The 20,678-nt window shown below is 39.2% G+C and overlaps 1 protein-coding gene across 1 annotated transcript; it reads left to right on the forward strand.

The window, feature by feature from the left end:
* The first annotated feature begins 4,393 nt into the window (after positions 1 to 4,393).
* ppt2b (palmitoyl-protein thioesterase 2b) lies at positions 4,394 to 16,833 on the forward strand. The gene is made up of 8 exons (XM_036576713.1): positions 4,394 to 4,919; positions 9,848 to 10,001; positions 10,444 to 10,539; positions 11,638 to 11,745; positions 12,275 to 12,358; positions 13,882 to 13,966; positions 14,051 to 14,105; positions 15,913 to 16,833. The coding sequence occupies exons 1-8, from the start codon at positions 4,767 to 4,769 to the stop codon at positions 16,054 to 16,056; spliced, it is 879 nt and encodes a 292-aa protein (XP_036432606.1). The 5' UTR covers positions 4,394 to 4,766; the 3' UTR covers positions 16,057 to 16,833.
* Positions 16,834 to 20,678: the final 3,845 nt, after the last annotated feature.

The raw sequence follows: 20,678 nt of genomic DNA on the forward strand, positions 1-20,678 counted from the left end.
CTTTTATACACTGTCCAAGTGTGTCCATCTCATTAGTCATTACAGCTACATTAAATGGGAGTTTACGAATTCCTTGCATAATTAAATCGTTAAGATGTAAACTTCAGAGTGGTTTGGTGTAAAATGCTTTGTTTTAGAGAAACTTACAGAGTCAGAACTGTTCACAGTGGTGGTGATGGGAACCAGACGTCCACCTCTAAAAGCTCCCTCACAGAAAGTTATTACATCAAATGGTTATGAATTCACTGGCTGATGCCTGAGCCATTGTTTAATGAGATTTTGGCCTAAAGTGTGTTTTAATAATCCATTCATGGTGGATAGTAAATAAAATGGCTGTATTTGTGTTGTAGACATTGTGACCCCTGGTTCCTATCAGCACCACAGTAAAGACATCTGAGTCAGCAAGTTTCTCTACAATGAACCATTTCGCACCAAACCACTCTGAATGACCTTGTTTACATCTGAACAAGTGAACTATGCAGAAAGTTTGAACATTCTGTGGAATTCCCCTTTAACCCTTTAATCTGAAATTGTATCTTTTCTTCAGTCCATGTGTTTTCCCAGCTTGTCTGAGCACAAATCTGAAGAAAACTGAAAGAAAAACAACATAAAAATCCAAATTTGAATCAGAATAAAAGTACAAAAATTACTTCGCATTAAAAAAAAAAACACTTAAATAGTCACTGTTGCATGTTTACCAAAGATATAACTACTCAAATCGTAATCACTCTGGACCAGGCTGCTCAACATGAGGGCCAAAGTTAGCTCTCTTGTTTCATTTGGCCCAAAGAAGGTTGCCTAAACCCCAACCCCCCCACTCAACAAATATTTTTTTATATGTAACGTCCTATTTTTCTTGTAAAGTGTGATTTTATTTACTTTTCGTGAGAGAACAAAGGGTCTAATGTTAATAACATTGACCCTAAACACCACATGGTCATCACATCCTAGATAGCAGAGAGTTCTGGGCCAATTCTGATTTACTTATGCGAGTGGTGGTCGTCTGTGGGGCAGATGTTAGGGATGTGGGCCAGAATAGGGCCAGATGCCAGACAGCTTGTCTATGGTGTGAATGTTGTGGACCAACAATGTAGCTGGGCCAGATTTGGGCCACATCCATTAGTTCTACTCACTTTACAGTGTTTGGGCCAGGTCTGGGCCAAGGACCCAGACATATACTGGTCCAGAAGAAACCCAACGATGTGGCCCACAAGTGGGGCAGACAAATTTTGCTAAAGCAATGCAGTGTACATATATACCAGTTAACCTATGATCTAATGACCGAAATGGACAGTGGTCATAACAGGGATGGCAAACGTGAGGTTTAGAGATCACTGGAATGAAGAATATTCACTTTTCCGTGAATTTAAAGACAAAACAATAAGAAACCATCAGATTTAAAGGACGCAACATTAGTAAACATTAAGAAAGCACACAGACTCCATATATATCCACACAAGTGCTAGTTAGCCTAGCCTAGCTAGCTGTGTTCTTTAACCTATCCCCCTTTAACGCACCACAAACATTTAAACCAACACTTTAAACCAGAACTGTGGCTGTTTTTTTCTTATTACACTAAACTTTGTTGTTGGGCATTGAAAGGACACGACAAACTCACTGTTAATACCCGAGAAACTTTGGACGAGCTAAGCTAAACGTGTGGCTGAGTCTCAAATAGCTCCCTACTCCCTACATAGTGCGCTGCATTGGTCAAAGTGTGCACCCAAACTGTGCACTAAATGCTAGATATTGAGTCATGCAGCTAATGGGTGAATATAAACAGCTTTCTATTGGACATACAATGCATTTAAATTGGGTGGATAAGCCGTTACTTCGTGTTCTCCGTAGTGCACTACATAGGGAGCAGGGAGCCATTTGGGATTCAGCCACAAACAAGTATTGAAAATAGTGTTAGAAACGGGACTGCACTGCACATTTGTATACATGGATGAATCTGCTCACTTGTATGGCTGCTATTGGATCGGATTGTAATTAAAAGTTGCTTTGTTTGGAATTGAGGTGTGTTGTCATTATTTTATACACTGTCCAAGTGTGTCCATCTCATTAGTCATTACAGCTACATTAAATGGGAGTTTACGAATTCCCTGCATAATTAAATCGTTAAGATGTAAACTAAGTCATTCAGAGTGGTTTGGTGTAAAATGCTTTGTTTTAGAAAAACTTGCAGAGTCAGAACTGTTCACAGTGGTGGTGATAGGAACCAGACGTCCACCTCTAAAAGCTCCCTCACAGAAAGTTATTACATCAAATGGTTATGAATTCACTGGCTGATGCCTGAGCCATTGTTTAATGAGATTTTGGCCTAAAGTGTGTTTTAATAATCCATTCATGGTGGATAGTAAATAAAATGGCTGTATTTGTGTTGTAGACATTGTGACCCCTGGTTCCTATCAGCACCACAGTAAAGACATCTGAGTCAGCAAGTTTCTCTACAATGAACCATTTCGCACCAAACCACTCTGAATGACCTTGTTTACATCTGAACAAGTGAACTATGCAGGAAGTTTGAACATTCTGTGGAATTCCCCTTTAACCCTTTAATCTGAAATTGTATCTTTTCTTCAGTCCATGTGTTTTCCCAGCTTGTCTGAGCACAAATCTGAAGAAAACTGAAAGAAAAACAACATAAAAATCCAAATTTGAATCAGAATAAAAGTACAAAAATTACTTCGCATTAAAAAAAAAAACACTTAAATAGTCACTGTTGTGGAGTTTGCATGTTCTCCCCGTGTCTGCGTGGGTTTCCTCCGGGTACTCCGGTTTCCTCCCACAGTCCAAAAACATGCAGTCAGGCCAATTGGACATGCTAAATTGCCCCTAGGTGTGAGTGTGTGTGTGTGGATGTATATGTCTGTTTGTCTGCCCTGCGATGGACTGGCGACCTGTCCAGGGTGTATCCTGCCTTCCGCCCGATGACAGCTGGGATAGGCTCCAGCACCCCACCGCGACCCGGAAGGATAAGCGGTTTAGATGATGGATGGATGGATAGTCACTGTTGCATGTTTACCAAAGATATAACTACTCAAATCGTAATCACTCTGGACCAGGCTGCTCAACATGAGGGCCAAAGTTAGCTCTCTTGTTTCATTTGGCCCAAAGAAGGTTGCCTAAACCCCAACCCCCCCACTCAACAAATATTTTTTTATATGTAACGTCCTATTTTTCTTGTAAAGTGTGATTTTATTTACTTTTCGTGAGAGAACAAAGGGTCTAATGTTAATAACACTGACCCTAAACACCACATGGTCATCACATCCTAGATAGCAGAGAGTTCTGGGCCAATTCTGACTTACTTATGCGAGTGGTGGTCGTCTGTGGGGCAGATGTTAGGGATGTGGGCCAGAATAGGGCCAGATGCCAGATAGCTCATCTATGGTGTGAATTTTGTGGACCAACAATGTAGCTGGGCCAGATTTGGGCCACATCCATTAGTTCTACTCACTTTACAGTGTTTGGGCCAGGTCTGGGCCAAGGACCCAGACATATACTGGTCCAGAAGAAACCCAACGATGTGGCCCACAAGTGGGGCAGACAAATTTTGCTAAAGCAATGCAGTGTACATATATACCAGTTAACCTATGATCTAATGACCGAAATGGACAGTGGTCATAACAGGGACTGGCAAACGTGAGGTTTAGAGATCACTGGAATGAAGAATATTCACTTTTCCGTGAATTTAAAGACAAAACAATAAGAAACCATCAGATTTAAAGGACGCAACATTAGTAAACATTAAGAAAGCGCACAGACTCCATATATATCCACACAAGTGCTAGTTAGCCTAGCCTAGCTAGCTGTGTTCTTTAACCTATCCCCCTTTAACGCACCACAAACATTTAAACCAACACTTTAAACCAGAACTGTGGCTGTTTTTTTCTTATTACACTAAACTTTGTTGTTGGGCATTGAAAGGACACGACAAACTCACTGTTAATACCCGAGAAACTTTGGACGAGCTAAGCTAAACGTGTGGCTGAGTCTCAAATAGCTCCCTACTCCCTACATAGTGCGCTGCATTGGTCAAAGTGTGCACCCAAACTGTGCACTAAATGCTAGATATTGAGTCGTGCAGCTAATGGGTGAATATAAACAGCTTTCTATTGGACATACAATGCATTTAAATTGGGTGGATAAGCCGTTACTTCGTGTTCTCCGTAGTGCACTACATAGGGAGCAGGGAGCCATTTGGGATTCAGCCACAAACAAGTATTGAAAATAGTGTTAGAAACGGGACTGCACTGCACATTTGGGGGTATTCGGGTTCGGACTGGTGTTATATTTTTTATTTTTATTATTATTAATATTATTGTTTTATAAATAAGCCAATTTTTTTCTCGACAGTTTGTTTTCTGTTGTTGTTGTTTACTTGCGGGGCGGAAGTGACGCCGTCCGCGGTTACACGGTTGGTTGGCGACAGAGAAACGGCGACAGAGTCGATCCAGATGTAAATATATTTGGTGGAAAACAGAAGCAGGGTTAGTTTATCGAGCTCCTGGAGGCTGCAGACGAGTTAGAGTCCGGCATCGAGGTCGGATTAGAGAAATGTGGAAGTAAAGTCTCTGTTTTTATCCTTTTATTGTCGCTGCTGAGCCCGGAGGAGGAAGACAGGCTGAAGAAGCTGCAGCAGAAAAGAGAGAGAGAGAGAAAGAGAGACAACAACAGAGAGACAGAGGAGCTCCGGGACCGTCAGAGGGTTTTTATCAGTGGTTTTAGGGGTCGGCTCGGGTCTTTATTCCTCCTCCGTCATGCTGAACAGGGTGAAGATGAGTCTCCTGCTGTGCTTTCTGCTCTCCTGCTGTCTCCTCTGCGCGGTCCGGACCCACAGACCGGTCATCATAGTGCACGGACTGTTCGACAGCTCAGCGGACTTTACCAACCTCAACCGCTTCATCAACGAGGTCAGACATCTCTGATATTAATAATAATACACCAAAACAGCTTCATCAACCAGGTCAGACATCCCTGATATTAATAATAATAATACACCAAAACAGCTTCATCAACCAGGTCAGACATCTCTGATATTAATAATAATACACCAAAACAGCTTCATCAACCAGGTCAGACATCCCTGTTATTAATAATAATACACCAAAACAGCTTCATCAACCAGGTCAGGCGCTGTGTCCACTCACTGTCCACTCTATTAGACACTTCTACCTTGTCAGTCCACCTTGTAGATGTAAAGTCAGAGACGATAGCTCATCTGCTGCTGCACAGTTTGTGTTGGTCATCCTCTAGTCCTTCATCAGTGGTCACAGGACGCTGCCCACAGGACGCTGTTGGCTGGATATTTTTGGTTGGTGGACTATTCTCAGTCCAGCAGTGACACTGAGGTGTTTAAAAACTCCAGCAGCACTGCTGTGTCTGATCCGCTCAGACCAGCACAACACACACTAACACACCACCACCACGTCAGTGTTACTGCAGTGCTGAGAATGATCCACCACCCAAATAGTAGCTGCTCTGTGAGGGTCCTGTGGGGGTCCTGACCAGAGAAACAGATGGACTACAGTCTGTAACTGTAGAACTACAAAGTCCATGATGTTTGATGGTGCAAAGCCGTTCAGTGCTTTAGAACTACAGCAGTACTTTAACGTCTGCCCTCAGTACAGCGCGGCTGTAGATCTGTTCTGTGAGAGATTCTCTGACGTCTGTTGTGTCCTCTAATTCCGCTCTGATACCGTCTCACTGAGCCGTATCACCTTCCACATTTCTCCTGCCCTGACCAGCAGTAGCCAGTCTTCAGTGCAGCTGTTTGCACAGCTTTCACTGCTCTAACAGCAGCAGACCTCGATAAGGCTGTTTGTATTCGGCTCCTGCGTTTACTCACGATTGTAGGATGTTTATCTAATTTAGATTAAATAGGACGTTTTACAGAAACAGGCGTCTTTATGCTTTGGGGATATTAATAAACCACAGTCTGATAACACTTCATTAGTGTACTACATTCATCTCCTATTTTATTTGGGGTTTTTCCTACCTTTGTGTACAAAAACACTCTTAATTCAGTTTATCTGACCACTTCTTTTTACCCCTTAGTTGTAAACAGGCTGTTTTTTTATCACTGTGCCTTTAAGAATGATGTATGTAAATGAGCTCTGTTCTGATTGGCTGCGCCAAATTCTTATTTTACAACTGAAGAGTTGTGTTTCCCAGATTTTCTTTTATTTACCCACGGAGTATGTTTTTGAGAGTGGACTCATATGAATAATATCAGTGCTAATTTATGATTAATTTGACTTTTATTACAGAAATAAAGCTGTTTTTTATTAAATGTCAGCTTTTAGTCTTCTCAGAAACTTGTTATATACAAAATTGCTAGAAATTTACAGCATTTTGGAATGAAACTCCACCTCAGTGCGAATGGCTGGAGCTGAACGGCTACACGCTCAAAAAAGATGGTTCTTCAAGGCTTCTTTAGCAAAGGTAGTGGTTCTAATTAGAACAGTAGAACCGCTTTTGAACACTATACAGCACCGAAAAGGGTTTTTCTTTTGTTAGCTTGACATTTTATCAATAGAAGAACTCTTTTTGGTGCTATACAGAACCATTTACAGCACATTCTCCATCAGTCTGAAGAACGCTTTATGCAAAGGTTCATTATGTGTTTATTGTTCTATATAGAACCGTTTTCTTTACTAAAAAACCTTTGAAGAACCGTCATTTTTAAGTGTGTAGGGCAATATACAACACGTTCTCCATTAATCTGAAGAACCCGTTTACGACACAAAGAACCCTTTAATCATGCAAAGGGTTCTTTAAGTGTTTATGGTTCTATAAAGAACCATTTTCTTTACTAAAGAACCCTTGAAGAACCATCATTTTAGATGTTTTGAACCATATACAACACGTTCTCCGTTAATCTGAAGAACCCGTTTACGATACAAAGAACCCTTTAATCATGCAAAGCGTTCTTTAAGTGTTTATGGTTCTATAAAGAACCATTTTCTTTACTAAAGAACCCTTGAAGAACCATCATTTTAGGTGTTTTGAACCATATACAACACGTTCTCCATCAATCTGAAGGACTGTTTCACCATGCAGCATGAAATGGCAGCACCTGGCCATGACCATCATGAAATGGTCCAAAATAGAACTCATGTTTCAAAATAGAACCGTTGCCTTTACCAAAGAACCCTTGAGGAACCATCTTTTTAAAGTGTTTGTGCTAATGTAGACAGACATATGAAAACATGCTGGTGTTTGTGAGATCACAGAGACACTGATGGGCTGATTGTTTTGTTTGGGGAAAGTGAGGAAAGTGTAGTTGTCCATGATACGGACCCTCGAATAAGGGCAGAACTGTTGGCTGTTATGAAAGCACTGTTGAGTATCTGAGCTCTCTGCGGCGTCGTATAACAGGGTGGTGTGAGTTCTAGACGCCAGTAACGTGGTGTAGATAACCACAGCCATGTGAGATAGCGGAACGTGCTGATAATGTGTTTTGAAAAGCGAAAGTGTGGAGATGGTGAACATGAGAGACGTACGCAGCCCTGAGCAGCCATTACTGTGAACGCTGAAGCTCTAACGGTTGGTATTTTTCATTATTACAGTCATAAACGCTTTTCTCCCGACAGACACGTCTGTAATAAAGTTGATCAGTGCGCTGGTGATGATGGCCAGACGCTGCTGTGCTCAGGTTACTCATTAACTGATTCGGGTATGACTGAGTTTGTGTTCAGGCCTTTTTCTTGGAAAGTACCGGAGATAACAGACCAGCCCTGAACGTCTCGGCCTGGCTTTAACAGCTAGGCCCAGTCCCATTTCACCCCTCGCCCCTTCACTGAGCCCTTAGCCCCCTGTTCTGTGTGTTCACGCCTAGGGGGTAGGGTGTCCCGATTGTTGTTGAGATGGAGGGGTAGGGCGACATGACCCTGCGAATGGAGGGTTTTCAGAGACTCCAAACGGAGTGATACGAGAAAAAAAAGAAAAACTGGCAAGATGGCGGCAAAAGAGACCACAGAAACCCACAAATGTGAGAATTTTCTCTGTTAAAAAATTGTGATAACCATTGTTTTATCTTAGTTTAGTGTCATTTCAATGTTTTATGTTCCTTTTCTTCATAACAAGCATTAAGAATCGCTAATAGTTTGCTGATGTCTCGGTAGTTCAGCTAGCTAACTTTCCCGTTCCACCTTAAATGGAGCAGCAGTTACATTCTGGCACTTCAGTCGTCAGAACTGCTGCTCCATTTAAGGTGGAACCGGAAAATTCGAGCAATAAGCTGGCAAATATCTGACTTCAGCTTAAGAATTGGTGGGCGATCAAAAATCACTGCCCCTCTTTGAAATGATATGATGCCCTAAATGTAACTAAAGCCCAGCAGTGAGGAGCTGAACTTTACCCTCCTCTGCTGTCACTGCAGACTGGTAGGGTCACCTGCAGAGCAGCGCTAGTAGCTGTTAATGAAGTGATGCTCTTCTTTATTTGAGGGTCCCATTTTGTAGAGGAAGATTTCAACCACTACCCCTTATAACTCAGTTCGAAGGGGCAAGGAGACACTCGAAACCAAGGGGTAGGGGTAAAAATAAGAAATGGGACTGGGCCCTAGTATAAAATTAACTAAAACTGTAAGACAGTGTTCAGTATGTCACTCAGCTGGGTGTGTTAATCATAAGCTTGTCACAGTTATTATTACATAACCACACAATCGAAAGCACTGCAGTTATTTCATCCGACCACAGTTATTTTCCACAGTCGTTAGGCTTCACAGTCATGATATGCAAAGCAAAGCGTAATGTTAATTGGGTTTGTTGGACTGAAGCAAGTAAATGTAAGTAATAGAATATACTGACCCGCATCTCGCACACTGTAAAAAAGATATCATAGCAAGTGTGATCATCTTAAATCCAGCCTAAATATCTAATATTTGGTTGCAGGAATATTATAAGATCATTTAACTTAATTCTAGATACTCTGTGCTTGTTTTAAACAGAAATTCCTGCATCAATCAAACACTGAGATGTAAACAGTCATTCAGAGTGGTTTGGTGTGAAATGGTTCACTGTAGAGACTCAGACGTCTTTACAGTGGTGGTGATGGGAACCAGGGGTCACCATGACTACAACACAGATATAGACATTATATTTACTATCCAAACCACCAGTGAACCTACACGAGTCTTCTGTGTTTACATGTGATGTTAATGATGGTAAAATAGTGGAAAATCTGAAGAAACTCGAGTTTTCTTTGGGGACTATTTTGCCTTAGAACACTCTGCATGCACCCCTCCAGCATGAAAGGGTTTAAAAATATGTTTTAGGCCAAAACAGTGTCTCAGAATCAGGCAGTGTATTTATAACTATCTCATGTAATAACTTTCTGTGAGGGAGCTTTTAGAGGTGGACGTCTGGTTCCTATCATCACCACTGTGGACAATTCTGACTCTGTAAGTTTATCTAGAACAGAGCGTTTCACACCAAACCACTCTGAATGACTCTGTTTATATCTTAACCACTTAATAATGCAAAAATGAATGTGGAATTTCCCTTTAAGTCATTGTATTAAGTGGAGTTATCTCACTATAATGGCAGATCATTTTGCTTGTTACAGTACATTTCTTAAGGGTGTATTTCCGCCAATATAGTGAGATCATTTCACTTAAAAATTACTTACAATATTTTAAATATGTTGAAAATGTTAGAACTGTAGACTAGATTTGAGAAATTCACTTGTGGAGATACCATTTGTGCAGTGAGTCATGTTTGATTATTTGTTACCTTATTTGTTATGTTTTTAGCGTGTAAACAAGCAGAATGAGTGTAATGTATCATTTTGAATGTACAACCAATGTCTCTCTGTCTCTGTCTCTCTCTCTCTTCAGTCTCATCCAGGTACGAACGTGTCCGTTATAGATCTGTTTGACCGCTCTGCCAGTCTGCAGCCGTTATGGAAGCAGGTGGAAGGCTTCAAGGAGGCCATCTATCCCATCATGCAAAACGCAGCCGACGGGGTTCACCTCATCTGCTACTCGCAAGGTCAGCGTTCCTCACTGCGCTGCATACGGTCGTGAAGTCTGCACACGAGCAGTATCAGTAGCTCCGACTGTGGGGTCTGTAGGACCCTCTGTCTGTGTTTCTCCCATTAGAACTGTGTAAAACTCAGTGAGGGGTGTCTGGTTATCGGCACATTGTGGTTCTGCTGTTTAACCCTTATCTCGTCTCACCACTCACACACTCTCTCTCTCTCTCTCTCTCTCTCTCTCTCTCTCTCTCTCTCCCTCGCTCTCTCTCTCTCACTCTCTCTCTCTCTCCCCCTCGCTCTCTCTCTCTCCCTCTCACTCTGTCACTCTCTCTCTCTCTTTCTCTCTCTCTATCTCTATCTCACTCTCTTACTCTCTCTCCCTCTCACTCTGTCACTCTCTCTCTCTCCTTCTCTCTCTCTCTCACTCTCTCTCTCTCTCTCTCTCTCCCGCTGTAGGAGGGTTGGTGTGTAGAGGAATCTTATCTACACTTCCAGACCACAACGTTCACTCCTTCATCTCTCTCTCCTCACCTCAGGCTGGACAATATGGAGGTCAGTATCTTTTCTCTTCTTCTCCTCCTTTCTCTTCTCTTCTTTTTGTCTTCTCTATTCTTTTTATTTGCTTCTCATTTTTTACCTCAGTTCTTCTCTTCTGTTCTGTTCTCTTCTCTTCTCTATTCTTTTTTTTGCTTGTCCTTTTTTACCTCTCAGTTCTTCTCTTCTGTTCTCTTCTTTTCTCTATTCTTTTTTTTTTTGCTTGTTTTTTTTTTACCTCTCTTCTCTTCTCTTCTCTTCTCTTCTCTTCATTTCTCTTATCCTCTGTTCTTGTCATTTCTCATTTGTCTTCTCTCTTCTTCTCCTCCCTTCTCTTTATTCTCTTCTCATTTCTTTTCTTTTATCTTCTCTTCTTTTGTTCTTATTTCTCTTCTCTTCATTTTTCTTCTCTCGTCATCTCTTCTTTTTATTCTCTTCTAATTTTTTTCGCGTGTTCTTTTTTCTTCTCCTCTTCTCTCTTCTCTTCATTTCTTCTTTCTTCTCTTCTCATCTTTATTTCTCTTCTCTTTATATTTATCTTCTTTTATTCTTATTTCTCTTTTCTTCATTTTTCTTCTCTCGTCATCTCTTCTTTTTATTCTCTTCTAATTTTTTTTCGCGTCTGTTCTTTTTTCTTCACTTCTCTCTTCTCTTCATTTCTCCTTTCTTCTCTTCTTCTCTTTATTTCTCTTCTCTTTTCATTTATCTTCTCTTCTTTTATTCTTATTTCTCTTTTCTTCATTTTTCTTCTCTCGTCATCTGTCTTCTTTTTATGCTTTTCTCCTTTTTTATTATCTCTTTTCTTCTCTTTATTTCTCTTCTCTTCTCTCTTTTCTTCTCTTCTCTTCTTTGTTTCTCTTCTATTTATTTCTCTTCTCTTTGTTTCTCTTCTCTTCTCTTCTCTTCTCTTCTCCTCAGTCTCACTCCATCACTGTGTTGCTGTTTTCTCTGCTCTAATTCTCTGACTCAGTAGATTATTACCCTTTGTGTGCTGAATCAGTCGTGCTGATCTGCTGGTCTTCAGGAATGCAGTCTGACCTCATTCAGCTCCAGGGTCACACTGTGACACGTCAACATGAGTTTTAATCACAGTGACCTGCTCTGTTTTCCTGTCAGACACGGACTACCTGAAGTACCTCTTCCCTCAGTTCGTCAAGGCCAACCTGTACCACATCTGCTACACGTCCATGGGCCAGATGATATCCATCTGCAACTACTGGAATGGTAGGGTGGATGGAGGGATGGAGGGGCTGAAAGGACGAGCAGAGGAAAGAATGGAGATGGTTGAGTCCAAAACTCGAGCCCTCAGCATCAACATATGTTGTACCTGTCATTAAATAGTCATTAAATCCGTACACGTCTACAGTTAGTGTTGTTTCGCTTTACTGTTGAAAAGACAAAATTACATAATTTATGTATTTACATAATAAATTATGTTTAGTTATGAGTCAGAAATAATGAATAACATGTTTTTTGTTATCAGCGGCATTGACTATGACTTTTTGAGTCACATGGATTAGACTAGAGAACACTGTGAACCGGGCAGTGCTGGGATTGACCAACCAGTTTCCCACATTTAGCGCAGTGTAGGCCCAGCATGTTCCTCTTACCACCACAAGATGCTCCGTCATGTGGAGTTTGGGGTGTTTTCTGCCTTTCACAAGAAGCTCTGTATCTATGAGGAATGTACTGACCCTTAATTTCTGAAGCATCTTTCCTGACCGCTGCTCTTCCTTCCCTTGCTGTGTCTCAGATCCTCACCACAGAGACATGTACGTCAACAGCAGCGATTATCTGGCTTTGCTCAACAACGAGAGGCCGAATCCCAACTCCACCGGTAATCCAGCCCCAACATCTCTCTCCTAAAATCTGACTCACACAAGCAGTGATTAAAGAGCAGCGTGTAAAGATCAGTGTGTTTGGCTGCCTGCTAATCATTTATGAGCTTATAATCACATGGTAGGATAGTCTGACTTTAAATATCAGAGAAGTATTGGAGATATGCACAGGAATATAATTTGACTGGCACTAATAATAATAATAATAATAATAATAATAATAATAATACAATTTAGCCACAAGCTGAAGGTTTAGCTAAAAGTGGAAGGTATAACTAAAAGCTAAAGGTTTAGCTAAAAGCTGAAGGTTTAGCTAAAAGCTGAAGGTATAACTAAAAGCTGAAGGTTTAGCTAAAAGCTGAAGGTTTAGCTAAAAGCTGAAGGTTTAGCTAAAAGTGGAAGGTATAACTAAAAGCTGAAGGTATAACTAAAAGCTAAAGGTTTAGCTAAAAGCTGAAGGTTTAGCTAAAAGTGGAAGGTATAACTAAAAGCTAAAGGTTTAGCTAAAAGCTGAAGGTTTAGCTAAAAGCTGAAGGTATAACTAAAAGCTGAAGGTTTAGCTAAAAGCTGAAGGTTTAGCTAAAAGCTGAAGGTTTAGCTAAAAGCTGAAGGTTTAGCTAAAAGTGGAAGGTATAACTAAAAGCTGAAGGTATAACTAAAAGCTGAAGGTTTAGCTAAAAGCTGAAGGTTTAGCTAAAAGCTGAAGGTTTAGCTAAAAGTGGAAGGTATAACTAAAAGCTAAAGGTTTAGCTAAAAGCTGAAGGTATAACTAAAAGCTGAAGGTTTAGCTAAAAGCTGAAGGTTTAGCTGAAAGCTGAAGGTTTAGCTGAAAGCTGAAGGTTTAGCTGAAAGCTGAAGGTATAACTAAAAGCTGAAGGTTTAGCTAAAAGCTGAAGGTTTAGCTAAAAGCTGAAGGTTTAGCTAAAAGCTGAAGGTTTAGCTAAAAGTGGAAGGTATAACTAAAAGCTGAAGGTATAACTAAAAGCTAAAGGTTTAGCTAAAAGCTGAGGGTTTAGCTAAAAGTGGAAGGTATAACTAAAAGCTAAAGGTTTAGCTAAAAGCTGAAGGTTTAGCTAAAAGCTGAAGGTTTAGCTAAAAGCTGAAGGTTTAGCTAAAAGTGGAAGGTATAACTAAAAGCTAAAGGTTTAGCTAAAAGCTGAGGGTTTAGCTAAAAGTGGAAGGTATAACTAAAAGCTGAAGGTTTAGCTAAAAGCTGAAGGTTTAGCTAAAAGCTGAGGGTTTAGCTAAAAGCTGAGGGTTTTGCTAAAAGCTAAAAGTTTAGCTAAAAGCTGAAGGTATAACTAAAAGCTAAAGGTTTAGCTAAAAGCTGATAGTTTAGCTAAAAGCTAAAGGTTTTACTAAAAGCTGAGGGTTTAGCTAAAAGCTGAGGGTTTATCTAAAAGCTGAAGTTTAAGTAAAAGCTGAATGTTTAGGTTTAGCTTAAGATTTAGTCCCAAAGCTAGGTTTGCGCTGCGTGTTGTGGTTAAGTTTATGCAGTATATCATTGTTTTCAATCATGCAGAGTGGAAACAGAACCTCCTCCGTATCAAAAAGCTTGTCCTGATTGGTGGACCAGATGATGGGGTCATCACTCCGTGGCAGTCGAGGTTAGTCAGCTCCGTCACTCACGTTTTACTGAACTGTGGTCAAAGTGTTGCTGTAACTTGTCTTTTGTGTCTCTTGTCTTACAGTCAGTTTGGCTTCTATGATGATAACGAGACGGTCGTGGAGATGAAGAATCAGGATGTAAGTGGTCTGTTTACAGTAGAGTGTTACTTCAGCCTGATGCAGTTTTTGTCCAGCAGATGGCGTTGTTTCTCTGTCTCGCTGAGTCATGGGCATTGAGGTCATGTTTGTGGTCAGTGAACATGTTGAGCTCTTGCTGGAGATGATAATCCACAGTGCTGCACAGTCATCTGCACTGTTTCCTCCAGAGTTTACTCACAGAAAGGCTCTTCTGAAGCTCAGAACGCAGCCAAGACACATGATTCATATCCTCCGTTTAAATGTTCCACGCATGACAGTGTAGACAGACAAAACGCACCGGTCACTGAAGGTGCTGTAGTGTAGTGCTGTCTTTTATGAATTTATAGTAGTTACTGAATAATTTATAGTAGTTACTGAATAATTTATAGTAGTTACTGAATAATTTATAGTAGATACTGAATAATTTATAGTACATACAAAATAATTTATAGTAGATACTGAATAATGTATACTAGATACTGAATAATTCATATTAGATAATGAATAATTTATAGTAGATACTGAATAATTTATAGTAGATACTAAATAATTTATAGTAAATACAAAATAATTTATAGTAGATACTGAATAATTTATAGTAGATACTAAATAATTTATAGTAAATACAAAATAATTTATAGTAGATACTGAATAATTTATAGTAAATACAAAATAATTTATAGTAGATACTGAATAATTTATAGTAGATACTGAATAATTTATAGTAGATACTAAATAATTTATAGTAGATACTGAATAATTTATAGTAAATACAAAATAATTCATAGTAGATACTGAATAATTTATAGTAGATACTGAATAATTTATAGTAAATACAAAATAATTCATAGTAGATACTGAATAATTTATAGTAGATACTGAATAATTTATAGTAAATACAAAATAATTTATAGTAGATACTGAATAATTTATAGTAGATACTGAATAATTTATAGTAGATACTAAATAATTTATAGTAGGTACTGAATAATTTATAGTAAATACAAAATAATTTATAGTAGATACTGAATAATTTATAGTAGATACTGAATAATTTATAGTAAATACAAAATAATTTATAGTAGATACTGAATAATGTATACTAGATACTGAATAATTCATATTAGATAATGAATAATTTATAGTAGATACTGAATAATTTATAGTAGATACTGAATAATTTATAGTAGATACTAAATAATTTATAGTAAATACAAAATAATTTATAGTAGATACTGAATAATTTATAGTAGATACTGAATAATGTATACTAGATATTGAATAATTCATATTAGATAATGAATAATTTATAGTAGATACTGAATAATGTATACTAGATATTGAATAATTCATATTAGATAATGAATAATTTATAGTATTATTTATAGATTATTATTTATAGATTATTTTAGATACTGAATCATGGATATTGCTGGATATTTTATAGTAGATACTGAATAATTCATACTGGTATGAGTCTTATTAATGACAGAATGATGTGGCTGGGGTTTAAATCAGTCTCTGATAGTCAGTGTTGAGTGGAGGATTTGGTCACAGATGGGTTAAACTGTGTGTGTGTGTGTGTGTGTGTTTGTGTTTTTCTCTGTGTGTGTGTGTGTGTGTGTGTGTGTTTGTGCGTGTTTTTTTTCTGTGTGTGTGTGTTTGTGTGTGTGCGTGTGTGTGTTTGTGTGTTTGTGTGTGTGCGTGTGTTTGTGTGTGTGTGTGGGTTTGTGTGCGTGTGTGTGCGTGTGTGTGCGTGTGTATGTGTGTGTGTGTGTGTGTTTGTGCGTGTGTGTTTGTGCTGCAGGTGTTCCTGAGGGACTCGTTCGGTCTGAAGACTCTGTACTCCAGAGGAGATCTGGAGATGTGCTCGGTTCCTGGTGTGCAGCACATCTACTGGCACTCCAACGAAACGGTGTACAAGACCTGCATCGAGAAGTGGCTGACATAATCGCCCTCCCACACAGAGAGAGAGAGAGAGACTATTTTTACAGACAGGATTAGTACTGCTCACTTTTCTATCATTTCATACGAGACGGTCAGATGACGATGACATCGTTTAGCACGCTTTGTTACAGTGCAGTGCTGCTAGTTCACAGCAGAACCAAGTGCATTTTTACTCCTGTGTGAGTATCTCACGCAAACCTTTTACGTTTTATCACTCCAGCGTGTTCATTTTTACCGATTTTGAGATATGTAGATGTATATATGAGAGTGTATGTATGTACGCACATACATTCACAAGCACATCATAGCTGCGCAATGCACATCAGTGCCTGAGGGATGATTCTGTCCACCTGTAAACCCAAAAAGGTTTTAAACCACTGGTTTTAAATCTTTTTCCCTGTTTTATTTACTTTTAGAGGAGAAATGAGAAGATTTTTTTCAGCTCAAACTTGAACGGTTGTGGAAAAAACTGTATACTATTAAGAGGTACCAGGTGTGGGTCATTACATGAGATCATGCAGGTTAGTTTCTAGATCCAAAATGATGACAAATCCATGTGCATGTGCCACGTAATATGACAGAATCTCTGCTTATTTCTCCTTTATAAGTCCAGAGAATTGTGGTTATTGTAGTCTTGGCATTACAGTAACAGCCAGTTGCAGTAAGAATAATTGCCTTACATTTTATTACATTTTACATTTTATTACATTTTGCATGTTTTAGTCTTTAAAGGAGAGATTTCTGCATGATTCAGTGGTTGAGGTGTAAACAGAGTCATTCAGAGTGGTTTGGTGTGAAATGGTTCACTGTAGAGACTCTGATTTCTTTACAGTGGTGGTGATAGGAACCAGGAGTCACCATGACTACAACACAAATATAGACATTTTATTTACTATCTAGAACCACCAGTGAACCTACATGCGTCTACTGAGCTTATATGTAATGTTAATGATGGTGAAATAGGCATAAATCTGAAAATATGGCGACTATTTTGCCTCACAACGCCTTGCATTGATAAGAAAAATACATTTTTTTCACATTTTTATACATTCTTTTATCAAATATGTGGTACAATGGTGTCTCAGACATTAAGCAGTGTATTCACAACCTTTTAGAGGTGGACATCTGGTTCCTATCACCACCACTGTGAACAGTTCTCACTATAGACTGTAGCATTTCACACCAAACCACTCTGAACGACTCTGTTTACATCTTAACCGTTAAATCATGAGGACAATTTTAAAAAGTGGGTGGAATTCCCCTTTAACTGTATCAGAGTAAGCGCTAATAGACTCCATGCTGATATCACAGAGGAAGACGCTAAGGAAGGAGGGAGATAAAGGGATTTGAAGAGGAGATAAAGGGATGGATAGATGGAGATATAAATGAAAGGTCAGTGCTATGTTAGCATTACCACAGTAACATACCTCTTACGTAGTACCACGTCGAAGCCTCAGGTGTACGATAGATTGTTTCTGTCTTTCTTTTCTTGCCTTTTGATTTTTGTTTTTAGGAAAAACCTTTTAAATATGTAGTTTGTGTTTTTGTATCTTAACTGCTCGTGTTACAGAGGTTTTAACCTTCATTAGTATCACTTTATTTTAAAGGGGCGCATATTGGGGCATTGCTGAGGTCTTGCTGTTGTTCGGCGAAGCCAGACGTAGACACTTTTATACAGTTTATTACTGTGCATTAAGCTCTATTCATTATAACCTGTATTAGTAGATTATTAAAAGGCCTTTTATGTGAAAATAACTAGTAATTACATTATTAGTTGTAATAATGCACAATAAACACTTTGATAAGATCCTCTTATGTAAACTACCGAATATGAATGATCATCTAACTCAGGGTTTTTCAACCACTCAACCATACGAGTGGGCTGCGGAGCACCCTATGGTGGTCCTTGGGCCAGTACTGAGAGGGGGCCAGTGGTCCTGGCAAACTAACTGACCTAACAGTTAAAATAAAACTGTATAATGTTTTAAACGGTAAACAATAATGATGCAAGCCCTGCGACAGCGTGGTAGTCAGTGTTTTTCTCTTCGCCGCTAGAAAGAAAGTGAGCCCACCTGACTCCCCACTCCCCACAGAAATGTGTAAATTATTTTGCCACCATTCTGCCATTTCTCGTACAAAACGAGCTGACGTCAGCTCAGTTAGGTGATGTTTCACGTATGCTGATAATGTAGGGTAGGAACCCAAACAAAGCTGTGTTGATACATTTCTAAAAATTACATTTTTGTGCAGAAAAGTTTTTTGTTTTTTTGTGAGGTTTCATGCTTTCTAGTGATAAATAGGTGGACCTTGATGGGGAAAAGGTTGGAGAGCCCCCGATCTAAATTCACATCTTACCTCTATCTGTCTATCTGTCTATCTATATCTGTCTCTCTCTCTCTCTCTCTCTCTCTCTCTCTCTCTCTCTCTCTCTCTCTATATGTGTGTATATATATATATATTGCTGCTGTCAGAACAAAACCTCGCATCTCCATTTTTGTCGTTTTTCAGTTTTTGACATCATTTGAAAATACCTGTTGCCTTTTACGTTGGCTGTAAATTTCATGATGAATGGACCAAAAGAAACGACCCAAAATGACTTATAAAGACGTCTGGTTCCATTGACTCACATTAAAAGTAAAGTATGTTTTTTCCTCCTCCTGTAAAGTCACCATTTTGGAGATACGAGGTTTTCTTCTGCCAACAGCGATATATATAGTAGCCTTTAATTACTTATGACTACTTTAGAATATGGTTGACACTATCTAGAACCTGTGAGAACCAAATGCTGCTGAAAATACTCTCACAAGATGATGGTTCATACTCAATAATTTAACCAGGTCTTAACAAGTTCTTTTTTTGTGCAACTAATAATGTGATTATTGATTATCACATAACAGACCTGCAGGTTTGTACTAATACAGCCCATAATGAAGAACGCTTACTGCACGGTGAGAAACGTCTGACGTGGGCTTAACTGATCAAAGAACAGGACCTTAATAACCCCTTAATAAATATGTGCTACCGTTTAACTGCATGTTTAAGGAGTCCAGCAGGAAAAGGCCTGTTTATCAGTGGCTCTGAGCAAATAAGCTGATGGGAACTAAAGGGGCGAGAATTGCACAGATCGTCGTACAGGCTGTAGCAGACGTAACCCTCAGTGTTTCTCGGGTCATATATGTGTCGATCTGTTGTGATGACAGTATTGTGTTTTTAACGTGTTGTTTCTGTTTTCTGTGTTTTAATCTGTGTTGAACAGGAAGGTTTAATACCGTCTGTTAGAGTCGTGGGGAAAGTGTTTTAAGTTTTTTAGGAATCGTATTTTACTTTTTGTCCCCTCTGTATCTAATCTGCTTTTAACAGGAAGGTTAATATCGTCAGTCTTGTGTGGTGTTAAAGGGATGTTCAGCGCTGTGCAGAAGTCGCCCTTCGTTTATTTCATTTACAGTCAAAAGGGTCATTCAGGGGACGTTATTCATTTTACAGCGTCAAAAAGGGAATTTTCCGTATTTAATGTGTCACTTTTTACCTTATTAGAGCTTCCATTCTGTTCAGGAGACTCACTTTCAGTTTTCCACACCTCCAAAGTTCAGTCTTAGAAGCTGGTTGATCATTTTCTGAAGTAATCAAACCCATTCAGTGGTGTTGGGGTCTGGACTCTGGGGTGGTCAGTCCACTGTAGCAGGTGGATCATTTTGTATCTGATGTTCCCGAAAATCTCTCCTGAAACACGTTTGACTGGAGACTGAATAATAAACGAAGGGTGCACTCTTAAAAAGATGGTTCTTTAGCAAAGAAAATGGTTCTATATAGAACCACGAACACTCAAAGAACCCTGTGCATGATTAAAGGATCCTTTCCATAATAAAACGGTTCTCACGCTGATAGCGAACCTGCTGTAGATGGCTCTATAGCACCAAAAAGGGTTCTTATATTGTTACAATACGAGCTTGTAATGATAGAAGAACCCTTTTTAGTGCTATGTAGAACCATGAACACTCAAAGAACGCTTTGCACGATTAAAGAGTTCTGTGCATAGTAAAACGGTTCTTCAGATTGATGGAGAATCTGCTGTAGATGGAGATCTATACAGCACCAAAAAGGGTTCTGTTATTGTTACAAGCTCATATCGTAACAATAACAGAACCCTTTTTGGTGCTGTATAGAACCCTTTTCAGAGAGGCTCTATACAGAACTATCTACGGCACGTTCTCCATCAATCTGAAGAACCGTTTTACTATGCAAAGAACTCTTAATCGTGCAAAGCGTTCTTTAAGTGTGGATGGTTCTTTATAGAATCATCTTCTTTACTAAAGAACCCTTGGAGAACCATCTTTCTAAGACTGGTGTCAGACTTCTGCGCACTGCGCTGTGAGTACTGTCTAAACGTACTGAACTGCAGCTGAATCTCAGTTATACTTTGGTGATTTCGAGCTGCTGCACAAACCAACATTCACCGTCTCCACGTCTCGAAGCTGATCTACCAACGTGCTTTACGATTTTTACAAGTAGGAATTTCCGTCCGAAAGGTCGGTGTGTATATTTTGAATACTAAAACGTGGCTTGTGAAACGCGATCAATGCAGTTTTATTCAAATAAAATATCACTTTTAAAAAGATCGTGTCTCTG

The sequence above is a fragment of the Colossoma macropomum genome, unplaced genomic scaffold (genome assembly GCF_904425465.1).
Source record: "Colossoma macropomum unplaced genomic scaffold, Colossoma_macropomum, whole genome shotgun sequence".
Lineage (NCBI taxonomy): Eukaryota > Metazoa > Chordata > Actinopteri > Characiformes > Serrasalmidae > Colossoma > Colossoma macropomum.